This window comes from Salmo trutta, chromosome 3 (genome assembly GCF_901001165.1).
Source record: "Salmo trutta chromosome 3, fSalTru1.1, whole genome shotgun sequence".
NCBI classification, from domain to species: domain Eukaryota; kingdom Metazoa; phylum Chordata; class Actinopteri; order Salmoniformes; family Salmonidae; genus Salmo; species Salmo trutta.
In genome coordinates this window covers 46,149,955-46,170,275 of record NC_042959.1, presented here as the reverse complement: position 1 = coordinate 46,170,275, position 20,321 = coordinate 46,149,955, and the positions used below count along the sequence as shown (strand labels likewise).

Sequence of the window (20,321 nt, the reverse complement as noted above, 5' to 3'; positions counted from 1 at the left end):
CTGCTCATCTGCGTGAACGTGCCTTAGGCATGCTGCAAGGAGGCATGAGGACTGCAGATATGGCCAGGGCAATAAATTGCAATGTCCGTACTGTGAGACGCCTAAGGGAGACAGGACGGACAGCTGATCGTCCTCACAGTGGCAGACCACGTGTCGGTACATCTGAACATCACACCTGCGGGACAGGTACAGGATGGCAACAACAACTGCCCGAGTTACACCAGGAACGCACAATCCCTCCATGAGTGCTCAGGCTGTCCGCAATAGGCTGAGAGAGGCTGGACTAAGGGCTTGTAGGCCTATTGTAAGGCAGGTCCTCACCAGACATCATCGGCAACAACGTCGCCTATGAGCACAAACCCACCGTCACTGGACCAGACAGGACTGGCAAAAAGTGCTCTTCTCTGACGAGTCACGGTTTTGTCTCACCAGAGGTGATGGACGGATTTGCGTTTATCGTCGAAGGAATGAGCGTTACACCAAGGCCTGTACTCTGGAGTGGGATCGATTTGGAGGTGGAGGGTCCGTCATGATCTTGGGCGGTGTGTCACAGCATCATTGGACTGAGCTTGTTGTCATTGCAGGCAATCTCAACGCTGTGCATTACAGGGAAGACATCCTCCTCCCTCATGTGGTACCCTTCCTGCAGGCTCATCCTGACATGACCCTCCAGCATGACAATGCCACCAGCCATACTGCTTGTTCTGTGCGTGATTTGCCATGGCCAACGAATAGCCTGCATCTCAATCCCATTGAGCACGTCTGTGACCTGCTGGATCGGAGGGTGAGCGCTAGGGCCATTCCCCCCAGAAATGTCCGGGAACTTGCAGGTGCCTTGGTGGAAGAGTGGGGTAACATCTCATAGCAAGAACTGGCAACTCTGGTGCAGTCCACGAGGAGGAGATGCACTGCAGTACCTAATGCAGCTGGTGGCCACACCAGATACTGACAGTTTCTTTTGATTTTGCCCCCCCCCATTATTCCATTTCTGTTAGTCACATGTCTGTGGGACTTGTTCAGTTTATGTCTCAGTTGTTGAATCTTATGGTCATACAAATATTTACACATGTTAAGTTTGCTGAAAATAAACGCAGTTGACAGTGAGGACATTTCTTTTTTTGCTGAGTTGACATCTTAATACATGTATTAATGCATCAATGTTGCTTTACCCCCATCCTATAGTAGCCCATTCTTGCTTTTTCTTGCATGATTTTGAAAAGGAATTGTGCCTACTTTATAAAAGTCCTAATTGTATGCTGCCATTGGACATGAAAAAAAAATCAAATAGACTTTATTTCCTATTCTTATTAATAAGAATTTGATGACACTCCTGCTCCTCCTTGAGGCAACGCACATACATATACGCTAGATGTCTCCCTCCTCCATGCATCGGAGCCTCACAGCAACTAGCCTAGCTAGACGTGCACTACTACCGCACTGAAGAGTTCATGTGTTCGCTGATTACTGTGTCCGCGAGGTGTTCGTCGTGAGGCAGTCGCCATTTTGAAACCCAAATCGTTCACAGTACACCCGCCCTGAAACCTGGAACTATGCCGCGGGGCCGGCCTCGCAAACTGAGGGATAAAACCAACGACGGAACAGGTAATCAGTTCCAAAATGTCACGAATAAAAAAGGCAGCGACCATGCTGTTTACACAAGTTCATAATGAATTAACAAGCTGTTGCGTAGCTGAGATAAACTCACTTGAATATAGTGTATATAGTCCCCGGATATAGTTTCGCCGGAGTCCATTGCTTTGTGCTGTAAAGTAGTGATTGAGGCGGAATGATATTAATAACATTTCGGTGGCTCTACTTATCCAGATTCAGTCTAATTTACACTTCAGTGAGGCAACAGCTCCTGTAGAGTCCTGTCAAAAATAGGGCATTTGGCTAGGTAACGTCAGTTAGTGTTTTTCTGACTCATGTGTTAGCATGTTGATGCTTCGCAGTTGGCTAACAGGCTAGCCTTTGCTTTTAATTTGTGTGTGCGAGAAGACCGCTAGCTAGATGTCACTCTGCTAGCCAAACCATCAGGAAAGTAGTGTTTCACCATCCAGTCTCTCTCGGTTCGCCGCAGTTCGATACGATAGCCACATTTGCGAGTTATAACTACAACCGTTAACTAGCTAACTCAAGTTATCTAACATTCGTTTAGCTAGTTAGCATCCAAGTCGAGTGATCAGACGATAATGGGGTTTCTGCATGTGGCTAAGTTAGTTTGTTGCTATCCTATAGCTAACTAACGCGTTGCTAACTAGATACACCTGAGCTAGCAAGCTAACAGCACAGAGAAACAATGCACTCCAGCTGCAAATTGTTTTGGCTAGGTGTAATAAAAAAAACGAAGAATATCCCCATGCCAGAATTAAGTCAATTGGTAGTCAGCTAGCTAGTATCGTAAGAGTAGCAACGTTAATTAGACAAAAGCTAGCTATAGTACAGATTATTTTGTCATGTTTAGTTTTTTGACAGCCTACTAACTCGTCCAAGGTAACTAGCTAGCGTAAAGTATTATATTATAAACCCAGGGTCGTCACAGTATGTTCAACCAGCTAGGCCATCAGGTGTGTAATCATTACTCCTAGAAAACTAGCGTTTATTGGTCATATTCAGGTAGGTCCAGCCCTATTTGCTGACCGGTCCAATAGAAACGCTAGTTTTCGTTCAACAGTTTGATGATTACACCCCAGAAATATTCTGTGGGTTTGTTTGGTGTAGGCAGTGGTCACCAACCTTTTCTGTGTCAGAATGCAAGGTGAGATCTATCACTCAGAATTGTTTTGAACATGACTTAAAAAAAAAAGGAAGCCTATGCAACGTTAACGTTTTAGAAACAGTACTGTAGCCATGAGGTTTGTGCACTAGCCTATAGGTCCAATACATTATCACTGCATTGCTTGAATTGCCCTGCCAATGCATGGTTGTTTGGACCATTTAAAAAAACATATATATTTATTTCAAAATTTGAGAAGTTAAAGGATCACACCGGTAATAGTCAGTTGTTGTATTACTTGTGAGGTACAGCTGAGTGAGCATACATTTCAATAATTTGCATTTTATTTTACTGGGCTGATGGTGCCTGCATCTGGTCAGTCTCAGTGGGGAGAGAGGGCAGAAGACTTAGGGTCTGCCTCTCAACCTCCCTACACTCTCCCTTTCCTCCTATGACACTGACCAAAAAGTGAGTCTTCCAGTTGATGCTGAAACTCGAGTCACACCGCATTGTCTGCTTCATGCACAAATTCATGTTAGTCCTATGAACAGAGTGAAATATTCCTTGATATAAAAAATAAAGACCTAAGCTGCTAATAGTAATGTAAGCCTATCGATACACTTTCCTACTCATTCATTACAACTTAGTGCTGGTTGTAGCGGAAAGTAGGAAGAACCCACATTTTATGGCTTTTAAAAGTGTTGAATAAAAGGTGTTGATAGTGTGTAAAAACAAGGACTCATAAAAACATCAGCTCTTTGATGTATTTGTTGACACTCTAGTAATGGCTTTAAAAGTTTTGAAATCTCACAGTATCGACTTTTCTGTAGCTTTTACGCCTGCTATGTTACTGCAGACACTAATTTTAGCCATCCGATTGGTCAGTGTTAGGCCTGTAGTGCACTTGATTTGCTCTCCGGGCACGCCAGGAAGGCAGAGTTCATATCTTCAGACACATGAAATGTTACAAAATCAATGTTGACAAAACAAAATACGCTAGACAAGGTGGGATATTTTTGGGTCAATTGCGGTGGAAACCCTTTTATGTGCAAATATTGATAGAAAAACCATCATGTCACGTGATATTGTAGCCTACTACCACCACGACATATGACCTGCCCATATGATCATTACATGCAACATGCACAATGGCTGTAGATATAATTACAGTGACCTATTTCAAAAACAACTTGTGTACCTCTAATTTTATATCAATGAGCTGGGCACATGTAGTAGTTCCAGAAAATATACAGGCCTATACATATACAAAATGACCAAATTGAGTGCAATTGTGAGAGTGCAACAGTTGTCATAAAAAGTAGGCCCAATCAAGAAAGAACTCCTAGTCCCCCTGATATTCATGTGGCCCCTGGTGTTCACTAATTTCATAGACTTAAATAAATCATTCTGAGTGTTGTGCATACTGTTGAAACTGAACTCCATATTTGCTCCCTAGCCTGTGCCCCAGGCCCTAATCCTTCAATGTTTGCAGATTTGTAAGGTCAGCCTGACCTGGTCAGGTGTATCAATATGGTGGTAGCATCACCACTGCACTGCGTAGGCTACCTATCCAGACCTTTCAGATTTGCAAACGTTGAAAGATTAGGCTAGTACCAAGGGGAAGGGGTTGGTAGTGATTTGGGACAGGCTCATATCTGTTACCCTAGGTAGGCCTGCCCATTACCTACCAGATAAAGACCAAAACATATTGGTGGATGCTCTGTTTATTTTACCTTTATTTAACTAGGCAAGTCAGTTAAGAACAAATTCTTATTTTCAATGACGGCCTAGGAACAGTGGGTTAACTGCCTTGTTCAGGGGCAGAATGACAGATTTTTACCTTGTCGGCTCAGAGATTCGATCTTGCAACCTTTCGTTTACTAGTCCAACGCTCTAACCACTAGGCTACCTGCCGCCCCTACCGTCTTGTCTTAACCTTCTTTTTAGTTTAGGTATAAAAATGACAATAAATGTGATTATTAGGCTATTACTTTGCTTGGCTGTTTGTTATTTGGATTAGTTTAGTTCGAAATATCTCCTTTCCACACATCAATCAGACTGAAAAATGCATACAAACCCAGGGTCTTCCCCAAAGAATGTAAGAGGCGCTGTGCCACCTTGTGGACTGGCTGCACCACTATGCAAATATATATATTTAAACTGTGTTATCATATAAGGCCATTATTTTCTCTAGATTACATGAAATGGCAGTTGCAGGTGTTCAAAAGCTGCCCCCCTCCGGGTCTCCCGTTACCAGACTTAGCAGCACCACCCTGTTAAAGAAATCCTGGGGAGAACCCTGCAAATCCTAAACCTAATATTTTACTGTCTGGAATCTGCTGGGAAATAGGCTGGTGGACCAAAGCATTAGGGAAATTGCAGGTACCGTTTAAGTAACCTAATTATGAACACCATGGTAATATGAGTGTCTTTGTCTCCCTCTCTCTTTTTGTCAACAGAGGGTATATCTGGAGCCAAGCAGGACAACAGCCATGGTGATTCCAAGGAAAACAAGTGCACTGTCTGCTCCCAGAGCTTCACCACTGAGAGCCAGCTACAGAGGCACCAGCGCGACCATGAGGCCAACGACAAGGCAAGCACAGTGCAAAGGGCCAGACCAGGCTGTTTGACACAACATAGGCTGGACAGACCTAGCCTGGGTGCCATTCTCTTTCGCCAACTCCTTATGGAATTGTCATGCCAATGTTTAGCTTGACAATGACAATGGAGTAAGCAAAAGCATAAACCCATCTGAGACCGGGCTAGTACAGACCTACCTTAATGATCTCATTTGATATGGATAGAAAAGTCCTTCATTCACATGATTGATTTTGTATATGTATGAATGGTGTACCGGATGTGAAAACATTAGATATACGTTACATCCATTGTTGATTAAGGTGAAGAACCCCAAAAAGTACCAGCATATAGGCCTAGTTCTTTTACTGATGTTTCTACCTGACACACGGATGAGTTGTCCTCAGATGACAGTTGTAGGTTGTCCACAGAGATGCAGTATGAGTGGATTTAAGTTTGTGTATACTATTCATTATTCAGCTGTCAGAGTGGGAGAGCCTCTTTGCAGGCCAGTGAGCGAGCAGGCAGGCAGGCGGGCGGGCGGACGGACGGACGGAACATCCTCTTCAGACAAATAGCCCAGTGTATGAGGGAAATGTAGTGGCACTAGAGAGCAAATGCAAATGAATTATTGAATAAATAAATATATTACAAATATACCCAGGAAATAAGACCTTCACCCAAACAGACCAACTGGCATTTGACTGAAAATTATAACAGGAGAGAAAATGTACTGGCTGGACTGTTATTGTAGGACTCAGTTACTCAGTCACAATTTTGTAACTTTTAAGTCATTTAGCAGACGGTTCTATCCAGATTGACTTACAGGATCAATAAGGGTTAACCTTGCAAGGGCACGTCGGCAGATTTTTCACCCAGTCTGCTTGGTGATTAATGGCCCAACACTCTTAACCACTAGGCTACCTGCAGCCCACACAGTCACTCACTTGCGTACACTCGCTCACTTACTCAGTCATGAACTGTCTTTTCTCTCTTGCTCCCTTCCAGCTTCACCGGTGCGACCAGTGTGCTCAGACGTTTAACGTGGAGTTCAACCTCATGCTCCACAAGTCCACACACGCCACCTCGAACCCCACCTGCCCGGTGTGCCACAAGAAGTTCTCCCGCGTGGCCAGTCTCAAGTCCCATATCATGCTGCATGAGAAGGAGGAGGTCTGCCAATCATTGATATGATTAAACCCATTCAAACATATTAAAAAATGTGATTGTCTTGAATCTGCTGGGAAATATGGTTTATCGCAGCTAAAAATGTAATTCGTAGCTGGTGGATTAGCCTACTACTTTTAATTATCTTATTAATTCAATTAATCAATAAACATCTGTGGACTTTTTGACATCAGGTCACAGCCGTTCTCATAATAATAATGATAATCTAGTTATCATAATAATAATGATAATCTAGTTTTTCTGGATCTATGTCAAGTAATGCAAGTGGAAGAAATGGCACAGCAGCCATTTTGGGAGGAGGTGTGGATGACCACACACCATAGCACCTTTTTTATATTTTTTATATCATTTATATAGGTGACAGCTTTCTAAACCGCAAAGACGCTTATATGATCGACTCATGCGTGTCTTCTAAATTGTGGTCCTTCTCCATCCTCCTCTCGTCTGTGACCTCATCTTCTCATTTCTTTCCCCCCCTGTGTTCTTTCCCTCTCTCCTCTAGAATCTGATCTGTACAGAGTGTGGCGACGAGTTCATTCTCCACAGTCAGCTCATGCTGCATCTGGAGGAGCATCGCAAAGAGCTGTCTGGGGCCAAGGTGTACACCTGCAAGACCTGCAGCAAGGAGTTCAAGATGGCGGGCCAGCTCAAGGAGCACATCAAGACCCACGTCAAGATGAGGTTAGAGAGCGAGGGGACAGTAGCAGAGGGTCTCGGGTTGATTGATACTTTTGTCCAAAGTGCTTGTTTAGCAACACATTACTACGTGTATTGAGTGCTCTTATCTCCCTGTCTTTCTGTTTCCTATTTTTCATTTGGAGGACCAGCAGTTGAATTGTGTTTCAAAAGAACAACCTGACCAAAGACTGTTTCCATATTGGGTTGATTTCTGTTTCTCTACATTTGTTTTTTCCGTTAGGCCACTCAGTTCGAATTCCAGAAACTACAAGAAGAATATCGATCGGAGTGGATTCACCAACAGCTGTCAGCACTGTGGCAAGACGTTTAAAAAGCCCAGCCAGCTTGTTCGACACACACGAATACACACAGGTAAGCAAAAGACAGCTGGGTCATGTTCATTATGGCACGCATCAAAAAACATTTTGCAACTGAAAATGAGTCCCTCCCTGTTTCAGTTCGTTTACTTCCGTTTCATGCCTAATGAACACGACCGAGGCTTGTTCTTATTCATACAAGATTTTGATTTGGAGTTGTTGATTTTGAAAGGGAATTAAATGGAGAGCATGAAATATAATAATGGCCTCAGTCAGTGTGGTGTATCACTGTTGGACACCAGGGGTCTCTACCATGATTGGGAATGATCCTTGCCTCTCATCAAGATATCCAAGATAGCGTAGCAGTAAGACGTGTTTGTTTTTGTCCCGTGTAAATATTCAGTTTTTTTTCCCCCATTTTTTTTGTATACATTTCAATATATTTCAATCTCTTTTTTTCAATTTTCTGATTAAATATACCTTCCTGCAACCCGCCTCACCCAATGTGGTACGGATCTGCTATTTTTTTTATACCTTATAGAAGCTAGCCAGCTAATTAGCTACTAGCTATTTAGTCATTGTTAGCCACTGCTAACGGTATTTACCTTTAGCTCAGACACCAGCCGCTTTAGCCCGGATAGCCTGGATAATACCTGCCAGTCTGCACAGCGCGATATCAGCCCTGAGCATATGGGACTGATTTTTTTCCACTACATCACCGGATTCCTGTCGCAAGCTCTGGACCATTACACCGGATCATCGCAGCTAACTAGCTGATACCGAGTGGCTATTTTGGCTATTGCCCTTGTCCAGAAGCAAGCACCAGTTAGCCTCGAGCGAGCCTCGTGCTAGGCCCATGTCTTGGCTAGAAAACGAAGTACACCAACTACAGAACCTCTCTTGCCATTCGGCCTGGACCCTTTGTCGACACGGGGCCCCACCGAGCCATCACAACTGGTTTGCTTGTCTGCTGACGTAATTCGGCCGATGTGCTCTCAACCGACCTCTGCGTCGTGGATGTCGTTGAAGACCCATCTGCTAGCCCAGGCCGCTAGCTTTTCTACGCTCACCTAGCGTAGTAACGACTACTAAACCGCTCCCTGTTTCATATATTGCTGCTCATTGGACCCTATGATCACTCGGCTACACTGCTGATGCCTGCTGGACTGTTCATTAACACAGTACTTTGTTTTGTTTATCTGTCGGCCCCAGCCTCGAACTCATGCTCTGTCTGTAGCTAACTGACCCTCTCTGCCCATTCATAGCCATTTACCCGTTGTTGTTGTTTACCCATTGTTGTCTTACCCTCTGTTGTTGTCTTAGCTCTCCCAATCAACACCTGTGATTGCTTTATGCCTCTCTCTAATGTCAATATGCCTTGTATACTGTTGTTTAGGGTAGCTCTCATTGTTTTATTTTACTGCGGAGCCCCTAGTCCCTCTCAACATGCCTCAGATATCTCCGTTGTCCCAACCCCCACACATGCGGAGACTGCACCCAATGTCTAGGTTTACCTCCACTGTACTCGCACCCCACCATACCCTTGTCTGTACATGATGCCCTGAATCTATCCTACCACCCCCAGAAATCTGTTCCTTTTATTCTCTGTTCCCAAAGCTCTAGACGACCAGTACTTATAGCCTTTAGCCGTACCCTCAGCCTACTCTCCTCCTCTGTTCCTCTGGTGATGTAGAGGTGAATCCAGGCCCTGTGTGTCCCCAGGCACTCTCATTTGTTGACTTCTTTAACCGTAAAAGCCTTGGGTTCATGCATGTTAACATCAGAAGCCTCCTCCCTAAGTTTGCTTTATTTACTGCTTTTGCACACTCCGCCAACCCTGATGTCCTAGCCGTGTCTGAATCCTGGCTTAGGAAGGCCACCAAAAATTCAGAAATGTTCTATCCCCAATTACAACATTTTCCGTCAAGATAGAACTGATAAAAGGGGCGGAGTTGCAATCTACTGTAGAGAGAGCCTGCAGATTTCTGTCCTACTATCCAGGCCTATGCCCAAACAGTTCAAGCTACTACTTTTAAAAATAGACCCAAACTGTTATAGACCTATTTCCATCCTGCCCTGCCTTTCTAGTCTTCGAAAGCCAAGTGAACAAACAGATCACCGACCATTTCGAATCCCACCGTACCTTCACCGCTATGCAATCCTGTTTCCGAGCTTGTCACTGGTGCACCTCAGCCACGCTCGAGGTCCTAAACGATATCATAACTGCCATTGATAAAAGACAGTACTGTGCAGCCGTCTTCATCGACCTGGCCAAGGCTTTCGACTCTGTCAATCACTGTATTCTTATCGGCAGACTCAACAACCTTGGTTTCTCTAATGACTGCCTCGCCTGGTTCATTAACTACTTCTCAGAGTTCAATGTGTCAAATCGGAGGGCCTGTTGTCCGGACCTCTAGCAGTCTCTATGGGGGTGCCACAGGGTTCAATTCTCGGGCCGACTATTTTCTCTGTATGTATCAATGATGTCGCTCTTGCTGCGGGTGATTCTTTGATCCACCTCTACGCAGACGACACCATTCTGTATACATCTGGCCCTTCTTTGGACACTGTGTTAACAAACCTCCAAACGAGCTTCAATGCCATACAACACTCCTTCCGTGGCCTCCAAATGCTCTTAAATGCTAGTAAAACAAAAAGCATGCTCATCAACCGATCGCTGCCCACACCCGCCCGCCGTACTAGCATCACTACTCTGGACAGTTCTGACTTAGAATATGTGGACAACTATAAATACGTAGGTGTCTGGCTAGACTGTAAACTCTCCTTCCAGACTCATATTAAGCATTTCCAATCCAAAATTAAATCTAGAATCGGCTTCCTGTTTTGCAATAAAGCCTCCTTCGCTCCTGCTGCCAACCACACCCTCGTAAAACTGACTTTCCTACTGATCCTTGACTTCAGCAATGTCATTTAGAAAATAGCCTCCAACACAAAACTCAGCAAATTGGATGCAGTCTATCACAGTGCCATCCGTTTTGTCACCAAAGCCCCATATACTACCCACCACTGCGACCTGTATGCTCTCGTTGGCTGGTCCTCGCTACATATTCGTCACCAAACCCACTGGCTCCAGGTCATCTATAAGTCTTTGCTTGGTAAAGCTCCGGCCTTATCTCAGCTCACCGGTCACCATAGCAACACCCACCTGTAGCATGCGCTCCAGAAGGTATATTTCACTGGTCATCCCCAAAGCCAACACCTTCTTTGGTCACCTTTCCTTCCAGTTCTCTGCTGCCAATGACTGGAACGAATTGCAAAAATCACTGAAGTTGGAGACTTATCTCCCTCACTAACTTCAAGCATCGGCTGTCAGAGCAGCTTACCGATCGCTGCATCTGTACACAGCCCATCTGTAAATAGCCCATTCAACCAACTACCTACCTCAACCCCATATTTGTTTTTCTGCTCTTTTGCACACCAGTATTTCTACTTGCACATCCTCATCTGCACATTTATCACTCCAGTGTTAATTCCTAAATTGTAATTACTTCGCCACTATTAGCCTATTTATTGCCTTACCTCCTTACTTCATTTGCACTCACTGTATACATATTTTTCAATTGTGTTATTGACTGTACGTTTGTTTATCCCATGTGTAACTCTGTGTTGTTGTTTTTGTCGCACTGCTTTGCTTTATCTTAGCCAGGTCGCAGTTGTAAATGAGAACTTGTTCTCAACTGGCCTACCTGGTTAATACACAGGAGGCAAAGGCCACATTTGCCCTGAGAAATATAACAGGGCCATACAGTTGTCTCATACATGTTTCTACATTTTCCACTTGTAAAATGTGTTGAAAGAGATATGACATATGTCCTTAAAAAAAATTCCCCTGAAACATCCACTAAAATATAATAGTCATACGCTACATGCACGGGGGCATTGTCATGCTGAAACATCAAAAGGGCCTTCCCCAAACTGTTGCCACAAAGTTGGAAGTACAGAATCATCTAGACTATCATTGTATGCTGTGGCGTTGAGATTTCCGTTCACTGGAACTAATGGGCCTAGCCTGAACCATGAAAAATAGCCCCAGACCATTATTCCTCCTCCACCAGACTTTACAGTTGGCACTATGCATTGGGGCAGGTAGCGTTCTTCTGGCATCCGCCAAACACAGATTTGTCTGTTGGATTGCCAGATGGTGAAGCATAATTCATCACTCCAGAGAACGCGTTTCCACTGCTCCAGAGTCCAATGGCGGCAAGTTTTACACCACTCCAGTCGATGCATGGCATTGCGCATGGTGAAATCAGGCTTGTGTGCGGCTGCTCGGCCATGGAAACCCATTTCATGAAGCTCTCGACGAACAGTTCTTGTGCTGACATTGCTTCCAGAGGCCGTTTGGAACTCGGTAGTGAGTTTTGCAACCGAGGACAGATGATTTTAGACGTTTCCACTTCACAATAACAGCACGTATAGTTGACCGGGGCAGCTCTAGCAGGGTAAAAAATTGAAGAACTGACTTGTTGGAAAGGTGGCATCCATCCTCACTGAGCTCTTCAGTAAGGCCATGCTGATACCAATGTTTGTCTTTGGAGATATCATGGCTGTGTGCTCAATTTTATACACCTGTCATCAACGGGTGTAGCTGAAATAGCAAATCCACTAATTTGAAGGGGTGTCCACATACTTTTGTATATGTACAGTAGTGTAGCTTGCCAGTGGTGTGGAGAGTGACCCTGTTTAAACCCAAAGCTAAGATGGCGCCGACAGAGATGGTCGCTTCGAGTCCTTAGGAAACTATTCGGTATTTAGTTTTTTTAATGTATTATTTCTTACATTGTCTGGGATAACAATCTTAAGTGTTATTTCATACAGCCGGGAAGAACTATTGAATATAAGAGCAACGTCAACTTACCAACATTACAACCAGGAATAAGACTTTTCTAAAGCGGATCCTTTGTTCGGACCACCACCCAGGACCGTGGATCTAATCCCAGAAGCCGACCCAAAACAGCGTCGCCGCAGTAGAGGCAGAGGGAGTGGCCTCCTGGTCAGGCTCAGTAGGCGTGCACACCGCCCACCGCTTCCGAGCATACTACTCGCCAATGTCCAGTCTCTGGACAACAAGGCAGACGAAATTAGAGCAAGGGTTGCCTTCCAGAGAGACATCAGAGATTGTAACATTCTCTGTTTCATGGAAACATGGCTCTCTCGGGATACGTTGTCGGAGTCGGATCAGCCACAGGGCTTCTTTGTGCGTCGGGCTGGGCTGCGTTGGGCTGACAGAGATAAACACCTTTCTGGAAAGAAGGGCGGGGGTGTATGCTTCATGATTAACGACTCGTAGTGTAATCATAACAGTATACAGGAACTCAAGTTCTTCTGCTCACCCAACCTAGAATTCCGTACAATAAAATGCAGGCCATATTATCTCCCAGGAGAATTCTCGTCAGTTATCGTCACAGCTGTGTATATACCCCCTCAAGCAGACACCACGACGGCCCTCAAGGAACTTCACTGGAGTCGATGTATACTGGAAACCATATATCCTGACGCTGCATTTATTGTAGCAGGGGATTTTAACAAAACAAATTTGAGAACAAGGCTACCTAAATTCTATCAGCATATTGATTGCAGCACTCGCACGGGCAATACACTTGATCACTGCTACTCTAACTTCCGTGATGCATACAAGGCCCTCCCTTCGGCAAATCCAACCAAAACTCCATCTTGCTCCTACCGTCTTATAGGCAAAAACTCAAGCAGGATGTACCCGTGACTAGAACCATTCAACGCTGGTCTGACCAATCGGAATCCACACTTCAAGATTGTTTTGATCACGGGACTGGGAAATGTTCCGGTCAGCCTCTGAGAATAACATTGATCTATATGCTGACTCTGTGAGTGTATTTATAAGTAAGTGCATTGGAGATGTTGTACCCACTGTGACTATTAAAACCTACCCTAACCAGAAACCGTGGATGGATGGCGCTATTCGCGCAAAACTGAAAGCGCGAACCACCGCATTTTAACCATGGAAAGAGGACTGGGAATATGGCAGAAATATATAAACAGTGTAGTTATCCCCTCAGCAAGGCAATCAAACAAGCGAAATGTTGGTATAGGGACAAAGTGGAGTCGCAATTCAACGGCTCAGACACGAGACGTATGTGGCAGGGTCTACAGGAAATCACGGTCTACAATAAGAAAACCAGCCACGTTACGGACACCGACGTCTCGCTTCCAGACACACAAACACCATCTTTGCCCACTTTGAGGATAATACAGCGCCACTGTCGCGGCCCGCTACCAAGGACTGTGGGATCTCCGTCTCCGTGGCCGTTGTGAGTAAGACATTTAAACATGTTAACCCTCACAAGGCTGCAGACCAGCTGGCTGGTGTGTTTACGGACATATTCAATCGCTCCCTATCCCAGTCTGCTGTCCCCACATGCTTCAAGATGGCCACCATTGTTCGTGTACCCAAGAAGGTAACTGAACTAAATGACTACCACCCCGTAGCACTCACTTCTGTCATCCTGAAGTCCTTTGAGAGACCTGTCAAGGATCATATCACCTCCACCTTACCTGCCACCCTAGACCCACTTCAGTTTGCATACCGCCCCAACAGGTCCACAGACGATGCAATCGCCATCACACTGCACACTGCCCTATCCCATCTGGACGAGAGGAATACCTATGTAAGAATGCTGTTTTATTGACTACAGCTCAGCATTCAACACAATAGTACCTCCAAGCTCATCATTAAGCTGGAGGCCCTGGGTCTCAACCCCACCCTGTGCAATTGGGTCCTGGACTTTCTGACGGGCCGCCCCCAGGTGGTGAAGGTAGGAAACATCTCTGCTTCGCTGATCCTCAACACTGGGCCCCCACAAGGGTGCGTGCTCAGCCCCCTTCTGTACTCCCTGTTCACCCATGACTGCGTGGCCATGCACTCTTCCAACTCAATCATCAAGTTTGCAGACGACACAACAGTAGTGGGCTTGATTACCAACAATGACGAGACTGCCTACAGGGAAGAGGTGAGGGCACTTGGAGTGTGGTGTCAGCAAAACAACCTCTCACTCAACGTCAACAAAACAAAGGAGATGATCGTGGACTTCAGGAAACAGCAGAGGGAGCAATCCCCTATCCACATCGACGGGACAGTAATGGAGAAGGTGGAAAGTTTTAAGTTTCTCGGCGTACACATCACAGACAAACTGAATGGTCCACCCACACAAGAACATTTCTAAGTGACCTCAAACTTTTGAACGGTAGTGTACATATCCTTATTCCTCCCTTTTAGATTTGTGTGTATTAGGTAGTTGTTGGGGAATTGTTAGATTACTTGTTAGATATTACTGCACTGTCGGAAATAGAAGCACAAGCATTTCGCTACACTCTCATTAATATCTGCTAACCATGTGTATGTGACCAATAAAATTTGATTTGAAATAATCTTAACATTTTCAGAAGTTGCCATTCTTCGCCAATACACCTACTGCTTTCCTTTCGGACATATCACCTGAGATAAGTGCACATTAAGTGCAGACTCCCAGCCCAGACTCCTCTGAGTTCATTCAGATCTTCAGCTATCCTTCCTCACTGAGCCCCTCCATGCCACCTCATCTTAATGTTAATTTGTGGGCTAGATGGATGACTAATGCTGTGCTGGAGATGGTTGGCCTGTGCTTTGAATCTCAAACAGCACATTAAGGGGATGTGCTGAAGTGGAGCTATGGGGCTTCAAGCTCAGCCTGCAGGCTCTAGTCAGCTATCTGAAACTAAAGCCGGTATCCTCAGCTAAGTATCCACCTCTGCTCTGATTCTACATCCTCATTGTCTAAAGCAAGGCAGGTTAGTCCCTGTGGGCTTCTCAGCTTAGCTAAACTCAGATCTCCCTGAGCAGTCAGGCTTCAAGACAGGTTACTCAAACAAGACTGCTCTTCTCAGTGTCACGGAGGCTCTCCGCACTGCCAAAGCTGACTCTCTCTCCTCAGGTCTAGGAGGTTAAGAACAATCTCCTGACTTTGACACAGTGAACCATCAGATCCTCCTCTCCACCCTCTCAGGGCTGGGCGTCTCATGCTCTGCACACTCTTGGATTGCATCCTACCTGGTAGGCCGCTATTACCAGGTGACGTGGAGAGGATCTGTGGCTGCACCACATACTCACTGGTGTCTCCCAGGGCTCAGTTCTAGGCCCTCTTCTCTCTATATACCAAATCACTCGGCTCCATCATATCCTCACATGGTCTCTCCTATTATTGCTATGCGAATGACACTCAACTACTTTTTTCCTTCACCATTTCTGACACCCAGGTGACGACATCTCTGCGTGCCTGGCAGATATCTCAACTTGGATGTCGGCCCACCACCTCAAGCTCAACTTAGACAAGATGGAGCTGCTCTTTACATAGGAAGCGGCGCAGGTCCTAATCCAACCACTGTCCTCTCCCGTCTGGTCTACTTCAACTCGCTGTTGGCTGGCCTCCGCTTGTGCCATCAAATCCCTGCAACATATCCAGAATGCTACAGTCCGCCTGGTTTTTAACCTTCCCTAGTGCTCTCATGTCACCCCGTTCCTCCACACACTCCACTGGCTTCCAGTCGAAGCTCGCATCCACTCCAAGACCATGGTGCTTACCTACGGAACAACAAGAGGAACTGCCCCTCCCTACCTTCAGGCTATGCTCAAGCCCTACACTCCAACCCGAGCACTCTGTTCTGCCACCTTAGGTCTCTTGGCCCTCCCACCCCAATGGGAGGGCAGCTCCCACACAGCCCAGTCCAAGGTCTTCTCTGTCCTGGCACCCCAATGGTGGAACCAGCTTCCCACCTGAAGCCAGGACAGCATCTGCCCATCTTCCGAAAACATCTGAAACTCTACCTCTTCAAACAGTATCTTAAATAATCATGCTCCTCATCTCGGGACTAAAATGTAAATGTAAGCAGTGGTTTTCCTGCGGGATATAGACCCCTTTCTGTGTTTGCAAACATTGCCACACGAGGGCGATGTGTGCAAGTTGGTGGCAGAATAAGGGGGAGTTCTAATAGAATGCCAGCAAATAAAACCCTCTATTTACATGTTGCTTATGAGTGCATTTCACAGTACTTTTGGATTATAATTGGATATTTAAGGCTCTTATGAATTTCCTGCTTAATATAATGTTTGTGTCCTCGCAAATCAACTGCATTATATTAACACTTCAACTTCAACCAGTAAAATGTGTTGTGTGCTGGGAAAGGGTCTATTTACCGGTTGTGCCCGTCCTCTCTCTTTTCCCTTTGTACCCGCCAGGTGTATCTCTATCCCCTCAGGTGTATTGAGCAGTGTGTGTTATCTCTTTACCATTATCTCCCTCTCTTTCTCTCCATACCAACGAGGTATACTTAAGCAATAAGGTCAGAGGAGGTGTGGTATATGGCCACGGTTAAGGGCTGTTCTTATGCACGACGCAATGTGGAGTGCAGCCCTTAGCCGTGGTATATTGGCCATATATCACACCCCCCCCCCCCCCCCCCCCCCCCCCAAAAGGAGCCTTGTTGCTATTATAAACTGAACTGGTTACTAATGTAATTAGAGTAGTAAAACTAAATGTTTTGCCATACCTGTGGTATACGGTCTATCAGAATTCAGGGCTCAAACCACCGAGTTTATATTGAGTTTTATACCATGGGATTGTTGAATACTTGTTTCTGATTGGCTTGAATGGCATTCTAGAGTGTGCATTTCCCTATAATGCACAGTATAATTGCACGGTATAATTCAATGGCAATGAAATTCATTCTTACATTTTTTTAGCTGCTTTTGAAAGCAAAAGTTCAATTGAAAATATAATAGTAAACTTGCTAGCTACTTCAGTGGATGTTGTCATATCTCTACTGGCAAATATGTTAAATTATAGCCATGGTATAAAATAGATAATCACCTCAGGGCCCTATGCATTCTCTGCAAAATAATGCAATAACGCACAGCCCCTCATTGATTATCCCTTTCGAGTTCTTTCGCTGCCTTCCTCTCTCTCTCCCTCTCACATTTTGTCATGGGGTGCAGAGAACATTTTTCAGTTTTAAAGCTAATTTTCTTGCAATTCTATACAATTTGCAATGTCTAATGTGTATTCATGTGTTATTTGAGTGACTCAAACATTACAACAAAATCTATGGGCAAAAACACATTAGCTGACATGGGCTAGTTGATCTTGAAATTTCTTACAAGTTATAAATAGCTCTCTGAGGTATGCAATAACTGACATGACAACAGGAAAACTGATGATGCAATACCCAATTTCGAAATTGCACTTTTTCTTCTTCTACAATTACAACTTTCAAGAGTAAGTTGAAAGCCTGACTGAGTTCCTTAAAAATTCAGGCCCCCCCCACCTGCCGACCTACAATTTGGGAACCACTGATCTATACCACCCAGGTGTATTGAGTTGTGTTCTCTCTCCCACTTATCCTCTCTCCTCTCCCACCCAGGCGAGCGGCCGTACAAGTGCAGCCACTGTAGCAAGGCTTTCAACCAGAAAGTGGTGCTGCAGACCCATATGGTGAGGCACACGGGAGAGAAGCCCCACCTCTGCATCTTTTGCCCCGCTTCCTTCTCGCAGAAGGGCAACCTGCACTCGCACGTCCAGAGAGTGCATTCTGAGGTAAACAACCAACTAACTACATCACCTGGCACATCTCTGTTGCCTTTGTCTTTAGTCAGTAGGCTGGATGGAATTCTTATTGTTATCGACAAATAACTTTCACCAATAATAGTGAAGACATCAAAACTATGAAATAACTCATATGGAATCGTGTAGTAACCAAAAAAGTGTTAAATAAATCCAAGTACATTTTATATTTCAGATTCTTCAAAATAGCCACCCGTTTCCCACTCTTGGCATTCTCTCAACCAGCTTCATGAGGAATGTTTTTCCAACAGTTCCCACAAATGCTGAGCACTTGTTGGCTGCTTTTCCTTCACTCTGTGGTCCAACTCATCCCAATCCATCTCAATTGGGTTGAGGTGGGGTGATTGTGGAGGCCATGTCATCTGATGCGGCACTCCATCACTCTCATTGGTCAAATAGCCCTTACACAGCCTTGGTGTGTTTTTGACCAAAGTCCTGTTGAAAAACAAAGGATAGTCCCACTAAGCGCAAACCAGATGGGATGGTGTATCGCTGAAGAATGCTGTGGTAGCCATGCTGGTTAAATGTGCCTTGAATTCTAAATAATAATCAGTTCACCTACTCTGCGTCTCACAAAGACACCAAAACTCACAAATTTGGACTCATCAGACCAAAGGATAGATTTCCACAGATTTTAATGTCCATTGCTCGTGTTTCTTGGCCCAAGCAAGTCTCTACTAATTGGTGTCCTTTAGTAGTGGTTTCTTTGTAGCAATTTGACCATGAAAGCCTGATTCACGCAGTCTCCTCTGAACAGTTGATGTTGAGATGTGTCAGTTCAAGTAACAATGTGAAGCATTTATTTGGGCTGCAATCTGAGGCTGGTAACTCTAGTGAACTTGTCCTCTGCAGCAGAGGTAACTCTGGGTCTTCCTTTCCTGTGGCGGTCCTCAACAGAGCCAGTTTCATTATAGCACTTGATGGTTTTTGCGACTTCACTTTAAGAAACGTTCAAATTTTCCGGATTGACTGACCTTCATGTCTTAAAGGAATGATGGACACTTGTTTCTCTTTGCTTATTTGAGCTGTTCTTGCCATAATATGGACTTGGTCTTTTTCCAAATAGGGCTTTCTTCTGTATACCACCCTTACCTTGTCACAACACAACTGATTGGCTCAAACACATTAAGAAGGAAAGACATTCCGCAAATTAACTTTTAACAAGGCACACCTGTTCATTTAAATGCATTCCAGGTGACTACCTCATGAAGGTGGTTGAGAGAATGCCAAGAGTGTGCAAAGCTGTAAAGGCAAAGGGTGGTTTCTTTGAAGAATCTAAAATATATTTTGATTTGTTTGACACTTTTCTTTGGTTACTACATGATTCCATATGTGTTATTTCGTAGTTTTGATGTTTTCACTATTATTCTACAATGTAGAAAATAGTAAAAATAAAGAAAAACCCTGGAATGAGTAGGTGTGTCCTAACTTTTGACTGGTGATGTATATTTTAGCGATTACACTTACTTTTGATACTTAAAGTACATTTTTAAACCAAATACTTTTTAGACTTTTACTCAATTGGTATTTTACTGAGTGACTTTTACTTGAGTCATTTTCTATTAAGTTATCTTTTACTCAAGTATGGTAATTGGGTACTTTTTCCACCACTGATCTTTATCAAGGGTGTCCATAATTTCGGACCCCACTGTATATGCCATTTAGGGTAGAGTCTAAGGCTCTCTGGACTGACTTTACCACTCAGAAAAGAAGGCTTCCATTCTATTACACTGTCTGCAACAGAGCTTGTTCATTTAAAAAAGCCTCTGCATGCATTCTGATTACAGACAAAATCGTACATGATCATTGGTAAGAAATGGATTTGATATGGGGTGGGTCTTGTGTCTTCAGACCTTTGACCCCCCCCCCCCCCCCCCCTTGTCAGGTAGATATACAGAAATAATATAGAACATTATTATGAAACAGAAGCTTCTATTTCTGATGTAGCAACGTTGCACACATCTGTGATATTTTCACATATTTGACGTTCCATGGGAAAATAATGAGCCTAAATGAAAAGCAGTCTCTGGGTAATTCTGTGTGATGATTGCAGTCGAGGAGTTGGTGTTTATAGGCAGAAGTGTTGAGTGGCTGGCTGTCCGCTCTTCTGGACCTGATTGCTACTTTCATTGTGTCCGCTAGTCACCATTACTTACATCTGTGCAAATGAGGACATGCAAATGTGAGGTTTGTCCT

The 20,321-nt window shown here is 44.5% G+C and overlaps 1 protein-coding gene across 3 annotated transcripts in view; it reads left to right on the top strand.

The window, feature by feature from the left end:
* The first annotated feature begins 1,479 nt into the window (after positions 1-1,479).
* LOC115176155 (zinc finger protein 236) overlaps positions 1,480-20,321 on the top strand; it is a 92,681-nt gene continuing 73,839 nt past the window's right edge. For 2 of the 3 annotated variants that reach the window (XM_029735995.1, XM_029735987.1), the window contains exons 1-6: positions 1,480-1,602; positions 5,176-5,309; positions 6,302-6,466; positions 6,984-7,162; positions 7,401-7,531; positions 17,926-18,098. In XM_029735995.1, the coding sequence (XP_029591855.1) occupies positions 1,551-1,602; positions 5,176-5,309; positions 6,302-6,466; positions 6,984-7,162; positions 7,401-7,531; positions 17,926-18,098 (834 nt within the window). In that variant the 5' untranslated portion in view covers positions 1,480-1,550. Of the gene's footprint in view, positions 1,603-1,828; positions 1,898-5,175; positions 5,310-6,301; positions 6,467-6,983; positions 7,163-7,400; positions 7,532-17,925; positions 18,099-20,321 lie in introns of those variants that run through there. The other variant, XM_029736005.1, reaches the window with a different exon arrangement.